This window comes from Peromyscus maniculatus, chromosome 9, assembly GCF_049852395.1.
Source record: "Peromyscus maniculatus bairdii isolate BWxNUB_F1_BW_parent chromosome 9, HU_Pman_BW_mat_3.1, whole genome shotgun sequence".
In the NCBI taxonomy this organism is placed as follows: Eukaryota; Metazoa; Chordata; class Mammalia; order Rodentia; family Cricetidae; genus Peromyscus; species Peromyscus maniculatus.
This window is the reverse complement of record NC_134860.1, coordinates 38944224-38960674: the sequence shown is the minus strand read 5'-3', so window position 1 is coordinate 38960674 and position 16451 is coordinate 38944224. Positions and strand designations below refer to the sequence as shown.

The window sequence follows — 16451 nt, the reverse complement described above, 5'->3', positions numbered from 1 at the left end:
TCTGTAATGAGATCTGCTGTGTAGGCATGACATGCAGGTAGAACACTGTATACATTAAATAAATAAATCTTTTTTAAAAAAGTGCGTGGTTTGTAATTTCTGCATCATTGAGTACAGATTAAAGAATATAATACTGCAGACAAAGATGAAACCCACAACACTTACTAATTTAAAATTTAAAACTGCAGTGGAATTGGTGGAAAAAAAAAAAAACTTTTGACTGTCAGCCCTGCACTGACTATATGTGATAAACTGTATTATACATATGTACACACACACACACACACACACACACACACACACACACACACACACACTAAACTTCAGCTTTCTCATCCAGAAGCAGATATAGAAGCCACATTTTAGGACCTCTGATCTTAAATGATGATTTTAAAAATAGTAAGTTTACCTATAAATAAAAGATTGTTATAGGTACAGCACTATGCATTAACACTATTGGAAATATGACTTTAAATCTGAACTTCAAAAAATATCTTTGGTCATCCTGAAAGATGGCATTCTGAATTTTTTTTTTTTAAAGTGGTGGTGGCTCCAGGTCTGAGAACCCTTAGGACTTTTCTAAATGATTAGCTAATTGATTACAAAGTAGAGTCAGAACACATTACACATTTTATTAAAAATATTTTAAGGTCTTTATATGTCTTTAAAACTGACCTCTCCCCTCCCCCACCCACCCACCCATCTCCCCACCACCACCCTTTTTGAGAGACAGGGTCTCACTATGTAGCTCGGGCTGGCCTGGAACTGGAAATGTAAACCAGGCTGGCCTCAGGTTCATAGAGACTTCCAGCTACTGGTGTTAACAGTGTCCACAAAACCACACCTAGCTGCTTTTCCCTTTTATTTGTAAAGTAGTTTCAAAAGATTTTATGGCTGCATTGTCTTAGAGAGAACTGAACGTTTAGCTTTTCTGCCTTGAACAGTGTGATCATTCTGATAGATTCTTTGATTTTTACACAGATTACCAAAGCTTTACCTGTGTGAATTCTGTCTTAAATATATGAAGAGTAAAAATATTTTGCTAAGACACTCAAAAAAGTGTGGATGGTTTCATCCTCCAGCGAATGAAATTTACCGAAGGAAAGACCTTTCAGTATTTGAGGTAAGCATGTGTGAACAAAAACATCCTTTTAAACTCTACTATTCTTAATTATTAAATGTGTACTTGGGTGGTTTGTGTGTAGATAGTGCAGTGTGTGTGTTCAGTTTTGGCATTGAAATTCACACTTTTTAAAAATAGCTCCATGTTTTGGAATATTTAACCACATTAAGCCACCTTTTAGACTGAAGGAGAATTCCTGCTTCATCACATTGACTTTTGTCTTTTCCCAATCCCAGTCTACACAAATATATCCACCAGTGAATTTATGATCTCCTTGGCTCTTTGTAAACTGCACATTCTTTGGCAGGAGAAATGAGCTTTGTTTAGCAGCTCTAGCCAGTGTCTGGCAGATACTCAGTCTTCCTGGGAATTGAGCGGCTGTATGTACCTGCTTAGTACACAGACACCTGTGTTTCCATCCTGTTCTGCCAGGATGGATAAATTCTTTTGGTGAGATCCCAGCAGATGTGAGAATTCTACCCAGGCCCAGAGAACTCTGCTCTTCCCAGGAATCCCTCATGGTCACATGTCTGCCATTGTAGGATTCTTGAAAACAGTTTGTGTTTTCAGAATTGACTTAGCAGAGAAAGTCTTCATTTTCAGCGTTTAACCGGGCTTCTCTTGTCAATCTCGGGGATCTAGTGTAGCTGGGTCAGTTATATGTTGAGCACAGCCAGCTTTCTTTTCTTGGACTGTTCACTTCCCTCTAGTGACATACTTCTGTCGCCTTGCTCTGTTGTCTTCTCTGTGGCCCATCCCGGAGGACTATGCTACATCCCAGGTTCTCAGATCCAGCCTGCCTTCTACAGCAGACGTGCCGGCCTCTTTCTGAAAACCTCTGTACTGTAGGGGCCCCTTTGAGAATGCGCAGGCTGCAGTGTATCGGCTGTTCTACAGTTGCTTTTCCTCTGGCCTGCAGGGTTTCGCAGCCATCGGTAATAAAGCAAAGATCGAGAGTTTCTCATGTGAACTAAGAGCCTTCTCAGACAAGTTTAGGGTCACAGTTTTTTGTTTTTTCTCAAGACTGGTCAGGAAACTTTGGCTGTGGTACATGATTTTTTTTAAAAGCCCTTTCTTGTTCTTTTCAGCAAGTTTGAAGGGCAAGGGAATTCTTTGTGAGGTTGCCGTGTTAGTTATCACTAAAGGCCAAGCATAGGCTTCTCAGCCTGAGCACTGCTGCCATTTTGAGCTGAATAATACGTTGTATAGGGACTGTAGTATACACTGGAAGGTGGTCACATCCTGCCATCTAACCTCCAGTCGCCAGTGGTGCCCCACTCCATCCACTGGTGACAACCAAAATGCCTCCCATCGTAGCCACACATCCCTGAGCAGAAGTGGGAGAAATTGTTCCTAGTGAGGCTCCCTGATGTGAGGGAAAGCCAAGTAGAGGTTACCCTACTTGGTAGTGTTAATGTTGGGGTGCTGCTCTGCCAGCCCCAATGAGGAGGTACAGAGCTGGTCTCGTGGCCTCATGACACTTTGAGGAGTGTCAGTTTGGCCCTTCCCTCCTTCCCTGATGCCTTGAATGCCTTCTAACTAAAAGAAACTTGAAATGCTGTTCCTTTTTTCCCCAGACTGCGAATCTCATTGTTTGCCTTAAGTAATTATTAAATAAGTCAGCCTGAGTAAGCTCTAATACATCAGCAAGTCTTCTTGGGGCAAGATAATCCATCTTGTTAGGCATGTGTTTGGACAGCACAGAGATGAAAGTGGGTTTGTAGTTTATTTATACACTTAAGGGTGTGAAATAAGTCCTAAAGCCCTCTTCTAGCATCTTAACTGAATATATCAGTTGTAGAAAAAACTATTCAATATTTTCTGTGACTTAAAAACAAGTAAATAATAATCACAGAGTACTGGGGATTTGTGAGTCTCTTCTGTGTCTGTTCCTTTTATTTATTTTCATTTGATCAGAGTTGTTTCAGCATTTCATTTCCGTTTCTGATATACAGATACACATCTCCATCTTTTTTATATATAATACAGCACCATTTCCAAAAGGACCATACTCCCAAATACATCAAAACTTCCTTTAATTAAAGAGAGAATTGTATCCTCAATGCCCATTGCCTATATTTGATTATGTTGCTATGTATGGGACTGAGGTTCTATCCAAGGGAAATAGTTATATGAAATCTAAAAATAATTTGTGCAGTGTGAGAACCTGTATGGTCCACAGGAGGCTGGGGAATGGTCAAGTTCATCGTTAAAGAGCTCAGGTTAGCAAAGGCCCATCTCCCCGAAGAAGAACGCAGGGTCTGGCTGGCTCCCTGTTTTAGCAAGTCTCTACATTTGATCAAAGAAATTGGCATCTGTGCCCAGCTCCTGTCGGGAGCCGTCAGTGTCACAGCTTGAGGCTTTTATTTTGAAGAGAAGTAGACTGTAATCATGGTACTTACTGTAGGTTGAGATTCATCTCACTCTCTGTAAGTATTCCCAACACAGAGATTTTATCTTCCCCAATTATATTTAAAATGATAGTTGGGATAAAACCAAAATGGATGCCTTTGCTGTTAATCCACACTTTTGAAGGATCAGAATAATGCAGCTTATTTATTTTATTTTTATTTGAAAATAAGAGAAGTTTAACATACATGGTAAAAATTTTTATTTGTTTCTTCAATTCAGATTTATTTGGCTTCACTTTAAAAATAAGAGGGCATGCCTGACAAATTTTAACCCAATAAATTGCAAGTGGAAATGACTTTTTTGCTAGCATTGCTGTTTCTTGAACAAGCTTAAGGAGACTTTAGCTGTCTTGAATTTACCTTAACAAGAAGAAACATGGAATTCTGATTTTCCAAGTAATAGCTCTTTTCTGTTTAACGCTGTCTTTGATGGAGTATTTTAATCTTACAGATTAGGACTTAGAAATAAAATTATATACTTTTTAAAATTATATACAGAAGAAACAAGTTTATATACTAGTGGTATTTTTATGTTAAATAATGTTGTCTGTTTTTCTTTTGCTAGGTTGATGGGAATATGAGCAAAATTTATTGCCAAAACCTTTGCTTGTTAGCCAAGCTCTTCCTGGACCACAAAACATTGTATTATGATGTCGAGCCGTTCCTTTTTTATGTCCTTACAAAAAATGACGAGAAAGGCTGCCATCTGGTTGGATACTTCTCTAAGGTAAAGCCCGAGCCAGCGTGGCCTTCATTGCTTCCTCAAAGGGTTCGAGTGGAGCCCAGTTCTCTGAACAAGGCTTTTTTATGACGATAATTTGAGTAAGCGGCTCATGTTTCTGAGAGCCTCAGCTTTTTGTTTAGAGCTCGTTTGAAAAGACAAAAAGAAAACAACAAAAAAAGGTGCCTAGGCAGGGTGTAGAGGGCACCAGCACCGTGTGTCGTGCTGACGTGTCCGCGTGACGGACATCTCATTGCCATCTTGTAGATGCCTAGCAGCCTCGATTTCCACATGTTAAGCTTGTTCCTCCTTTTAAGTGGTGTCCACATGAGGGTTTCTGTGATGTAGCGTTTACGACTGCAGTCTCTTTGACTGACTCATTTCCTTCCCTCAGTGGTCAACAGTATCCAGTGTGTTAGAGCTGGTGCTTGTGGGGCTTCTGAGGTGGCTCAGTGAGGAAAGGCCAGGCCCCACATGGTAGGAGAGAGCTGACTCCCAGAAGTTGTCCACACGCACACATGCACGCACGCACACACACACACACACACACACACACACACACACACACACACACACCGACATAGTGTAAAAATGCAAACAGCACTGGCCATTGGTGGTTCAAGCGATAGGTGACTGGTTTGATCCCGTTGTCTCTCAAGATGCATGCTGCAATTTTCACTTCTAAAGCAGCCTCGCCATAGGAACCCTACCTGTCTTTAGCAGTCAGCCTGGAGAAGAAAGACCTTGCATGCTAAGGACCAATGGCTTATTTTTTTTCACCTGATTTGAGCTCTTCCTTCACATTTTTCTGCTCAGAAGTTGATAACTTACACGAATTAAAAAAGAACTGGTTTTGAAAGTGTCTGCCAGGTGTTCAACTTTTCTTTAGGTGTGCACCTAAGAAAATGGTTACATCAACAGAGAAGGCCCAGCAGATGAGTGACTTTCATTGGATCTGCTTTTCTGTAATGTTCATGAAATACTCCATAGAAGTGTTGTTTTCACAAGTGATAAGAAGAAGGAACATCTGCCTTGTGTGGTGGCACATGCTTCTCATCTTACACTCAGAAGGTTGAGGCAGGAGGATCACAAGTTTGTGGGACTCCGTTCCTACTCTCTAGCTCTCCATGTCCATCTACCACCCCCTCCCCAAAATGAAGAAAGAAATGAGAGGGATGTGCAGTATATATGAATGAACTCTGCAGCCTGGCTACTTTAAATCTGTGAAATAATCCCACGACTGAACAGGAGCAAGGACCAGTGCTCATGAGATGCTGCCTCAGAGTTCCTGTATACACATTGCTTAAAGCTCTGCACCTTCTATATCCAAAGTGGGCCAGAGTTAACTCAGAATGCTGCAATAGCAAAGCCACATAATTTAAAAAAAAAAAAAAAAGACAATGTTTTTTAGAGGCTTGTGGTGATATTTTTCTCCAAAAAGTACTTTTAATAGTAGTTCTCATACTACTTTCCAATTAGAGAGTAGTTTCTTTAAATGTGTGTAAATTCAAAAATGGGGTTTAATGATGCCTTGGTTGTAGTTGTCATTCTTTTAATTATCCTCATTGTGACCCTGCTTTGGCCCCTGGACAGGAACGTGAACAATTGGTAGGGACTCTTAGAGTCTTGGTGCCCTGCCTGACTTCCTCCTGGATGCCCAGATATTTTACCAGAACAATCTCAACTTTTCCTTTCTCCTGTGGAGCCACTGTGGTCATTTCTTACAATTATGAAGTACAAATACTTTTGACAGAAAAATAAAAAACAATCTAAGAAGTAACCACATTGTACTGGAAGTGCAAATTAAACTATATTCTAACATGAATTGCAGTGTGGAAATCTTTGGCCCTGTAGGGTATATACTAAACAGAATTTCAGAGGTTGTCATCAAAACCATTCAAGAACAGCCACAGAGTATCCAAGATGACCTTGGCAGGTTTTCTGCAAATATGAATGCATCTGACTTTCAGACTGGAGCAAAGGAGGCACACTTGTAGTGTCCAGACTAGAGTTTAGTAGCAATCCCATATATTTGTGTGTGTGTGCGCACGCCTGTGTGTTCATTGATCTGGGACTACTAATTAGGCGAGTGCGCTCGTCAACAAGCTCCAGAGATCCTCCTGTCTCTCCTCCCTGGGATTATGAGTATGAACCGCTCTGCCTGACTTTTTCTTTCTTTTTTCTTTGTTTTTGTTTTTATTTGTTGGTTTGTTTGTTTTGAAACCCTATCTCAAAACAGGTTTCTCTTTGTAGCCCAGGAGCTCACAGAGATCCACCTGTCTCTGCCTCCTAAATGCTAGGAATTAAAGGCTACGCCACCACGCCCATCTTTCTTATCATTATGATGAGGTCTAAGGCTCATGCTTGTGGAAGGCCCACGCCGGTACAGCAGGCACTTGATCTGCTGGACGCTCTTCCCAGCCCAGGAACATCTATAAGAAAGGGCGAGAGGATGGCCATGGATTACATTTCAGTAAGCCATCCGAGGTGGGAACAGTTCTGGCCAGAAAAAGGAATGGCATTAAGGATATAAATCCTCTTTGCCCAGAGTACATCTCTTTTTAGATAGAGTGACCCATTTATCTTACTTTGCACAGTAAAATTAATTATTTGAGCCTTTGCCATTGGCGTACACATTCAGTGATGGGCAATTCATCTTCTAGAGAAAACGCACAGACATTGTTACTTCCTCTTCCTATTTTAGAGATGCCACAGACAGCTACGAATACACAAAAGTTGGGGGTTCATCTTCTTTCACAACGAAATCTTTAATTCTGCCCTTTAGACTTTTTTCCACAGTCGTTTCCTGTGGTCTTTGAAGCCAGTGTGTTAAAGATCTGGGGGTTCTAAAGTAATTCTCTGATGTGGTTCTATTTGTGGTCAGCCTCATTTATGGTTTATATTTGGCCAGAGCACTCACAGCCTTAGAAGCCTTTTCCAGATCTTCTCTGTGTAGGTTTTCGTGGCGTCTGTGTACTGTGAATAAAATATTGCTACCCTGATGCTACAGTCCGTGAAAATGCCGAATTCTTTCATTCCTAGCACTGTCTCTTTCCCTAGCCTTCCTCCTGGCTTTAGACTGTTGGTAGTGTTTTGGTCTCACTGTTGTTCAGAGGCTTTGGGGTTTCTGGTTGTCTTTGTTGTTTGATTTTCCTGGTTTGAGATGCAGATTAATTATTTCTCTAGCTTTTTACTTTGCCTTCTATTCACAGGAGAATTGCATTTGCGCACATCTACTCACACGTCTACTATTTCCGTTTCACTGGGGCATTTGCTCCGAGGCAGAAGACAGATTGCCGTTGCAGAGGTGTAGGTTATCATTTAGCGGGGCTGCCCGCCAAATCTAGCCTACTCCGCTGGGTGACTCTGTGCGCTATTTTCTCCATCTCCCGAGCTGGGTGAGCGAGGAGAGCAGTCATCCCGGACTGCCGCTCTTGTCTCACTCCGTTCACATGTCCTAGATTGGTTATTTGTATTTTATGGTCCTGACTCTGTAGACTAAAGATACGCTTGAGAAGCATGGCCAGCGTGGACGGTTTGTTGTCCGTTGATAGTTGGATGAGCACAGTAGGATTACCCTGGTTGGTCCTGACCTAGGCCACTGTTTCACCTCAGTGGACAGTTTGACAAGGACAGTGGCAGGTGCAGGGAATTGCCCACTGCAGCAGAGCTTTGACATACTTGATCTGTTTCTCTTTCTCTCAGGAAAAGCTTTGCCAGCAGAAGTATAATGTCTCCTGCATAATGATCATGCCCCAGCACCAAAGGCAAGGGTTTGGACGCTTTCTCATTGATTTCAGTAAGTGGAGTACTTTATTTATTTTCATAATAGCTGATGGCTGTTACAGGAAACAGTAGCGCATAAAGCTTTATTTAAACTGCTGTGTTGTTGTTGTTTGTCAATGGATAATGGGTCTTGTATTTGTATTTACGTGAGTTATAACATCTTCCTCAAGTGAAACTTTCCCTGCCTCCCTCCCACCCAAGTTGTTACACCCTAGGGAGCTAAGACTAGCTCTCACCACAGTGCCACTGGCTCAGAAAGCCATTGCCTGAAATGAACTGGTAGACTTGTGTTCCATTCTGTGATGCCTGTGCTCAGTGCCACCAAATAGGTAATCATTTGTGATTTAAGCATGAGGGATCATTAGTTACAAGGGCTTTTAGCTTTCTAAAATTTTGTCGAATAATCAGTATGGAGCAAAGGAGACCAGGGGTATCTCCATTAGAGAACCAGCCTCCCCACCTGAAGGAAAGCTCCAACTCTGTTCCTTTCCCTTTGCTGTTACAAAAGTTATTAGTGTTTGTATCAAAAAGTTCCTCAAGAAATGCTTGTTTTCCGTGTACTTGTATCTGCTGAGCCTCTTTGGATGCTCACAATAATACACTGGTTATGTTATTTTTTAATGGGTCATTTTTTTTTCTGTCTTGCTTACATGATATTGGATGAAATAAATGTAAGGAAGGCTGAGGCTACATTTGGAGAGTTGATTCCAATTATCTAAAGATAGTAACATTCGAGTTGGGTGTCCTATGATGATGGTGGCCTCCAGCTGTATGAGACTCTGTCACTTAGAGCCCTGTGCGTGTTGATGCAGAGATTGTAGTTCCTCTCCTTGGTAGCTGGATAAAGAAACTTTGAGTATATATACAGGAAATACAAGACCCTCAATGTAAATATGCTACAAGGGTCCATAAGAAAGTATGTTGACTCTAAATCTGTATCATTAGATACTGAAATGTTGAAGTCTGTAGATAAAATAACCTAATAATTTTGGACTGATTTGTGTAATTTACTGGCACAGAAAGATAAAATTTTTGAAAAAGAAATATTTGGGGTTGATTATTTTTATACTTTCAGATAACGTTTCCACTCATTAATTTATTTTCCTAGTCTTACTGTTCTTCTGGCCTAGTTATCCAGTAGACTAATTATGCCAAGGAATGCTGCCTTACTGGCTCACTATTTTTACCCTACAGAGTTCTAGCTATAATTAACTTCTGTTTCTTTTTTTTAATCAAACTTTGACGCTTTCATGCATATATATAATGCACTCTGATTGCTCCTTCTTCCACCATCTCTCCCTCTCCCTCTCCCTCGACATCCCCTTGCCTGCTGCGTTCATGTCATCTTTTTGTGTCCCTCTGGATCTGACCAGGGCCATCCGTGTGCCTTTAGCGCCTGGTGGTAGACCAGTGGGCACACAACTGACAGCAGTGGCGGCCCGCTACAGTTCTTGTAGCTTCCTGTCTTGAGCTGGAGTGTTTGATCGTCGCCGTCCAGGAGGTGCTCATCTCCAGTTCTACTCTCTGGGACGCATCACAGCTGGGTAGGGCCTGTAGAATGAAGGGGCACTCCAGCATCCAGTTCCAGGCTGCCTTCTAAGCTTCTCCTTGGGCACCTTGAGCATGCCACCATCTCTCCGCCCTTTCTCTGTGCATCCCCCTTTCCTGTCGTGGCCGCTTCCTCTTTCTTACCCCACCTATTCAAAACCATGCTCATTTGGTAAGAACTCAAGAACCTTTCTTTTTCGAGAACCTCTTCTCTTTGATGTCGTCTTCTTGAGGTCTGTCTCAGACCTTCTCAGCCATACACTAGACAAGATACTTGAGCTTTACTCTACCTTCTGTGGTTGTCATCAGTGTCATGCCTCCAAGTTACCATGACTCCTGGGTTAGTTCCCATAGCAGTCTGTACTAGGTGTGGTTTTGTTGATAGGAAGGGAAACCCCAAAGTGATATGAAGATCTCTAAAGTGATACTTAAATTCTAAGGAACTGGTACCACCAGGTAAAAAGCCAAGCTCTAAATACAGTCATCATGTGTTTAGCACGATACAGCATAATCTGGCCTCGCTGCCTTCTATGCAAATGAACAATCCAGGTAACAGACATTCCCTTTAAGTGCTAAATCTTTATTTTAAATCATTTAAAAGATCAGTGCAAGACATGAAAAACAAGGTGACTTGAACTTTCTTTCCTTTGAGACATGTTATAGTTCTGGCTGGCCTGGAATTCACTATGCCTCCCAGGCTGGCCTTGAACTCCCAGAGATGCCTGCCTCCGCCTCCCGAGTGCTGATATTATAGTGTGCACCGCTATCCCCCAGTCGCCACACTGTAATTTCACACCTGAAATACAGAACACAATAGAACCTTCTCTGGGGTGTTTAGGGTGATGTGATGAATTCTCCCCACTGGATGTGAGCAGACCCAGTAGTCCTGACAGTATTGTAGAATGGTGGGCACTGTTTCTCCCCTGGAATGAGGAAAGATTTCAGTGCTGTTGGGAGGCAGGACTGGGGATGTGGCTCAGTGGTAGAGCTTGTGCTTCATAAGCACAGGCCCTAGAATCCATCCCTGTCGGCACCGAAAGGGGTGGGCCTGGGAAGTGGTTCAAAGGGCACTGGTGATGTTCTCTCAGAGTTTCACAGTACTCAGAAGAAAATGGGAACTGGTGTGAGTAAGCCCAATAAAAATTCAGTTTCAAACCAGAAGAATCCCTTGGCTGACCATTTTAAAGAAGACAGAGTATGCTGTTGAAAAAATTGATAGCATCTCTTTGGGAGTCACTTAAAATAACCGTAGATAAATATCTTTCCAGAACTATTTAGATCCAGTCTTTTACGGAAGGAGGGAGGGGACGGAGCACATGACCTCATCAATTTTGCCTCATAATTCCGTGTTCTGGATAAGAAAGATAAACAGAGGTTGGACGGTTTCTAAAATATGTTCTGTTTAGTTAAAAGGAACTCTTGATGGTTGGGTTCCATTGTATGAGCCTGGGATCTTTGGATCAAGGTTGCATTTTCATTAAGTCAGAAAAACTATAAAGTAGGGAAGTCCTTGTCAATAATGATTGCTAATTTAGCCAGCATACAGGCAGAGAGGAGGTTATGGCTGCCCACCTGCCCTTGGGCTGTGGATATGGTCCAGTATAGTGTGTGTGTGTGTGTGTGTGTGTGTGTGTGTGTGTGTGTGTAGAGCTGAAGGCACAAGGCTTTGGTGGTGGTGTCCAGTACAGTAAGGAAAGCTGTTCACAGGAGCAAATACTGCTCTTAGAAGAAGTTGTCTCTTTCTTCTGGGGAAGCCTACCTGGGATTTTATTTTTTTATTTAAAAATTTTTTTCATTTTACATACCAACCACAGTTTCCCCTCCTCCCGTCCCCCTCCCGCCCCCTCCCCATCCACTCCTTATGGGGGGAGTAAGGCCTCCTTTAGGGAGTCAACACAGGCTGGCATACCAAGTTGGGGCAGGACCAAGACCTTCCCTGTGTCAAGAATGAACAAAGTGTCCCACCATAGGGAATGGGCTCTAAAAAGCCAGTTCATGTACCCGGGATAAGTCCTGGTCCCACTGCCAGGGGCCCCACAAACATCAAGCCACACAACTGTCACCCACATTCAGAGGGCCTAGTTCGGTCTACCTGGGGTTTTTTAAGGTGAGGTTTCCCAGAAGCTATTTGTACAACTTGGCCAGAGTGACTAAAAGGTCCCATGCCCAGCCTACTCATAAACTAGCCCATGGGCTTCAGGACAGCCTCACATCTCACTTCTTGCAGGGGAGAGTGATAGACCCAGGCTGAAGTTGATTCCACATCCTTTTCTCCTGGATTCTGAGATTTCTTCCCCTTGAGTCAAAAAAACTTTAAAGCCCTCCTACACACACAGAGACAACTCTCCACCCTCACCAGACATGTCAAGACTTCAGAGAAGCCCACTTCCCACAAAACTTCTGGCACTCTTGGCCGCCCACGGACAAGGAAAATAGCTGCTCTCCCACGGGGAACAGCTAGGCACTGGGGTGCTAGAATGTTCCTTCCTGAGCCCTGGCCTGCTCCTGCTGTTCCAGCCACCCAGCAATGCCTTCCTCATATTGTTTCCCTCGTTATTTTGAAAGAAATGTCAGCCTTGAGAGAAAAGCTAGGAAATTGTGCCTAGACTTTCCACATGTTCTGTTCCTGGATCTGGGCTTTGGTGTTCCTGTGTCTGCTCTTGTATTCTCAGTGTTTCTCCCACATGTGTTTCCTGGACTGTGGTGAGGGGACCCACGTGTGTGTTAGTCCTTCAAAGACGTTCCTCTCCATGCCCCCACAGACTCTCAAAGTCAAGAGATTCCTGTTGGCTCTGCGCTGTCTTGCTGCACACGCTAGACTCTGATTTTGTCTTGCCGGCTTTTCCTCTGTCCTTTCTAGCAGGGAATACCCCCACTGTCAGTTCCCATGTTCCATACCACTCCAGATCTCGGGAAATTCAGGAGACTAAATGCGGTGAGAGATAAGGACCATATGGAATAGAAAGACACCTGTCTTTCTATTGGGGCTTCTCTGATGTTTCATCATTATTGGATGTGGGTGGTAAGCTTTAGGGGAGAAGTACCAGGACACTAAGGTGTGTCCCCAGTGCATGAAAATTACTTCCCTGTCACGAAGTTCGGGTGGTACCTGCCACACCACCGTGTAATTAGTGTCTGGTAAGAAGACGCCTTGAGAGTTCCTAAATACCTGTTTCTTCCTTTCACTTACGAGAATTTTTTTTTAATTTGATGTTTGGAGGCAGGGCCTCATATAACCTTGGCTGACCTTTGACTTCTGACTTCTGACCCTCCTTCCCCACCTTCTGAGTGCAAGGATGACAGGTGTGTACCACCATGCCCATCTCTGTTTATGACTCTTATCTTAAAAAATGTCCCAGGACTGGAGAGATGGCTGGGCAGTTAAGAGCACTGGCTGCCCTTACAGAAGAAAGACCCAGCTTCAGTTCCCAGGTCCCCCCATGGTGCCTCACAACTGTTTGTGATTCCAGTTCCGTGGGGATCTGCTGCCCTCTTCTGGCTTCTGTGGGCACCAGGCACTTCAGTGGCACACAGATATGCACATAAAAATAATAAATAATAAAATGTTTAAAAGGTAGAGCTTGGTAGAGGGAGACCTTCCCTGTAGGTTACCAGTTTGTCCCTCCTAGCCTGTCTGTACAGACAAGCATGTAGGTGTGTGTTTTCTCATTTTTTTTATTTTTTTAACATGAAACATATCACACTATAGCCTTTTGAATTTTGTTCTTTTTCATGTATTAGTCTTTAAATTGATTACTTGATATAAAAATTCTCTTGATGTACATTGTGTGTATGTATGTGGTTTAGTCATCTATCCCTATGTGTATATAGGTTACTTCTAGTTTTTTGCTATGTGTTCGCACATGAGTGTGTGTGTGCATATGGGTGCATAAACATCACATACCTAGTGAACATGGAGGCCAGGGACCTTAAGATGTATTTTATTTTGATTGCATGTATGTGTGTGTGCTTGTAAATACGGGTTCCCTCAGAGGTCAGAGACTTGAGGTCCCCTGGAGCTGGTGTTACAGGAGGTTGTGAGCGACTCCACACGGGTCTTGGCAACTGAACTTGGGCCCTTGGAGGTAAAGTTATCGTTCTTAAAGGGCTGGGCCATGCTTGGCTCCCGGCCTTCACCTGTCTCAAGCCTTAATGATTGGGATACTGGTGTGCGCTCCACTGAGTACCCGAGTACCCGCGACTGAGGTGAGGACGCTCTGGCAGGTGCCCTGTGGACTTGTCAGCCAGCGGTGGCTGTTCGCGCAGCATGTTGTGTAGTGTGCGGTCAGAACCCACAGGAGACTGTGAGCAGAGTGGCTTGGGGAGCACAGAGACGTCAAGAAACGTGTCATAGACCTTCAGTGGCCCAAACGGAAAGGGTAAGAGGTGCAATCGGAGGACTGTGGCTTAAACAGAATGAAAAGAAATGAGTTCGGGGCTGGCGAGGGCTTAGTGGGTAAAAGTATGTAAGTGCGAGACTGACAGCCTGAGTTTGGTCGTCTGGATGGAATCCACGGCGGACGGACGGAGAGACCTGAGTCCAAAGAGGTGTGCTCCTCCCCTCTCCCTCTCTGTCTTGCACGTGCGCGTACACACACACACACACACACACACACACACACACACACACACAGACAGAGACAGAGAGACAGAGAGAACACACAAAGTAAAATTCTAAAAACAAGTGGATTTACTCCAGAATGATGGCTAACATCTGTTATTCCAAACTGAGGCAGGACAATTGCTGTGGGTTCTAGGCCAGCTTGGACCCTGTCTCAAAAAAAACAGAACAGAACAGGGAGAACTGGCTCAGAAAGCTTGGCCTTCCAGAGCTGGGAGCAACGTGGGTGTAGTTTTCAATTTTTTTTTTTTTTTTTAAGATTTAATTTATTTATTATGTATACAGTGTTCTGTCTGCATGTGTGCCTGCAGGCCAGAAGAGGGCACCAGATCTCATTACAGATGGTTGGGAGCAACCATGTGGTTGCCGGGAATTGAACTCAGGACCTCTGGAAGAGCTTCCAGATGCTCTTAACCTCTGAGCCATCTCTCCAGACCCCATGGTTTTCATTTTTAAACTGTAAGACTGGGACACTGGGACTCGTGTGTGTGTGTGTGTGTGTGTGTGTGTGTGTGTGTGTGTGTGTGTGTGTGTGTGTACACATACATGTACATACGTCTTAGGCAATGCTGATAAAAATGATTGAAATGAAAACAAAAATAATATCCAAATGCAGTTTTATTACAAAATCATAAAAGACATTCAGTGAAAATAATTATACTTTCTTAGCTAAAACACTGAAAACCTACTAGCTAGAATTGTAGATTCTAGGGTGGCAATACAGCTAGCTTAGTAGGTAAAAGTGCTTGCTGGATGACCCGGATGACCTAAGTCTGGTCCCAGGAACCCAAAGGGTAAGAGGGGAGCTGATTGCTGACAGCTGCCTTCTGACTCCAGTACCTACGTCAGCTGATGTATACATCCACACAATGATGAGGGCGATAAAGTTATCTTAAGGGGGTGTCTTTCAAGACAGAATCTCTCTGTAGTTTTGGTGCCTGTCCTGGAACTCGCTCTATACACCAGGCTGGCCTTGAACTCACAGAGATCCGCCTGCTTCTTACGAGGTCTCCTCCAGCAGTGGTGGCGCATGCCTTTAGTCCCAGCACTCAGGAGGTAGAGGCAGGTGGATCTCTATGAGTTTGACACCAGCCTGGCCTACAAAGTGAGTTCCAGGACAGCCAAGGCTAGTTACACAGAGAAACCCTGTCTCTAAAGACCAAAAATATTTTTATAGGAAAAAAAATATATATACATCATACACACACATTTTATATATATATATATATATATATATATATATATATATATATATATATATATATATATATATATATATATATATATATTCCTTTAAAAATGGCTGCTTCAGGGTGGCAGAGATGGGTCGGTGATTATGAGCACAAGCTGTTCTTCCAGAGGACCCAGGTCCAGTTCCCAGCACCTACATGCCTCTCACAAGTTTCTGTAACTCTAATTCCAGGACATGCAGTACCCTCTTTTAGCCTCCTTGGGCATCAGGCACATAGTGAACAGGCATACATGGGAGCAAAACACCCATACACATAAAATAAAAATTAAGGGAACAAACAAACAAACCAGGCTGCTTGCCAGGCCTGGTGGCACATGTCTTTAATCCCAGTACTCAGAAGACAGAGGCAAGAAGATCGTTGAGAGTTCAAGGCCAGCCTGGTCCATACATAAAGTTCCAGGAAAGCTAGGCTGCACACTGAGACCCTCTCAAACAAGCAAAAAGAGTAGGCTGCTGTTTTTCTAAAGAGCCTCCACAATTAATGTACAACTTAAAAATGCTTTTAGTCAGAAATCTCAAATGATTTCAATCTTCTCTTCCCCCCGCCCCCCAGCTGAGCCCCGAACCCAGGGCCTTGTGCTTGCTAGGCAAGCGCTCTACCACTGAGCTAAATCCTCAACCCCGATTTCAATCTTCTAAAAACTGATTTTATTTTTCAAATAAAGTTTAATGTTGGCTTGTCTCTTGTAAGAAGTAGGGTTTGGGCCTGAAGAGATGGCTCAGAGGTTAAGAGCACTAGCTGCTCTTCCAGAGGACCTGGGTTCAATTCCCAGGAACCACATGATGGCTCACAGCTGTCTGTAATGAGATCTGGTGCCTGCAGACATACATGCAGACAGAACATTGTATACATAACAAATAAATAAATCTTTTTTAAAAAAAACCTTAAAAAAAAAATTAGGTGCTGGAAAGATGGCTCAGTGGTTAAGGGCACTGACTGCTCTTCCAGAGGACCCAGGTTCAGTTCCCAGCACCCAGCTAACAACTGT

General features: G+C 43.2%; 1 protein-coding gene across 12 annotated transcripts in view; it reads left to right on the top strand.

Annotated features, from left to right (window-relative positions):
• Positions 1 to 16451, top strand: part of Kat6b (lysine acetyltransferase 6B) — a 211373-nt gene that overhangs the window by 168841 nt on the left and 26081 nt on the right. For all 12 annotated transcript variants that reach the window (XM_076544674.1, XM_076544670.1, XM_076544668.1 and 9 more), the window contains 3 exons: positions 982 to 1123; positions 4100 to 4261; positions 7961 to 8054. In XM_076544674.1, coding sequence (XP_076400789.1) covers positions 982 to 1123; positions 4100 to 4261; positions 7961 to 8054 — 398 coding nt within the window. The remainder of the gene's footprint in view (positions 1 to 981; positions 1124 to 4099; positions 4262 to 7960; positions 8055 to 16451) is intronic.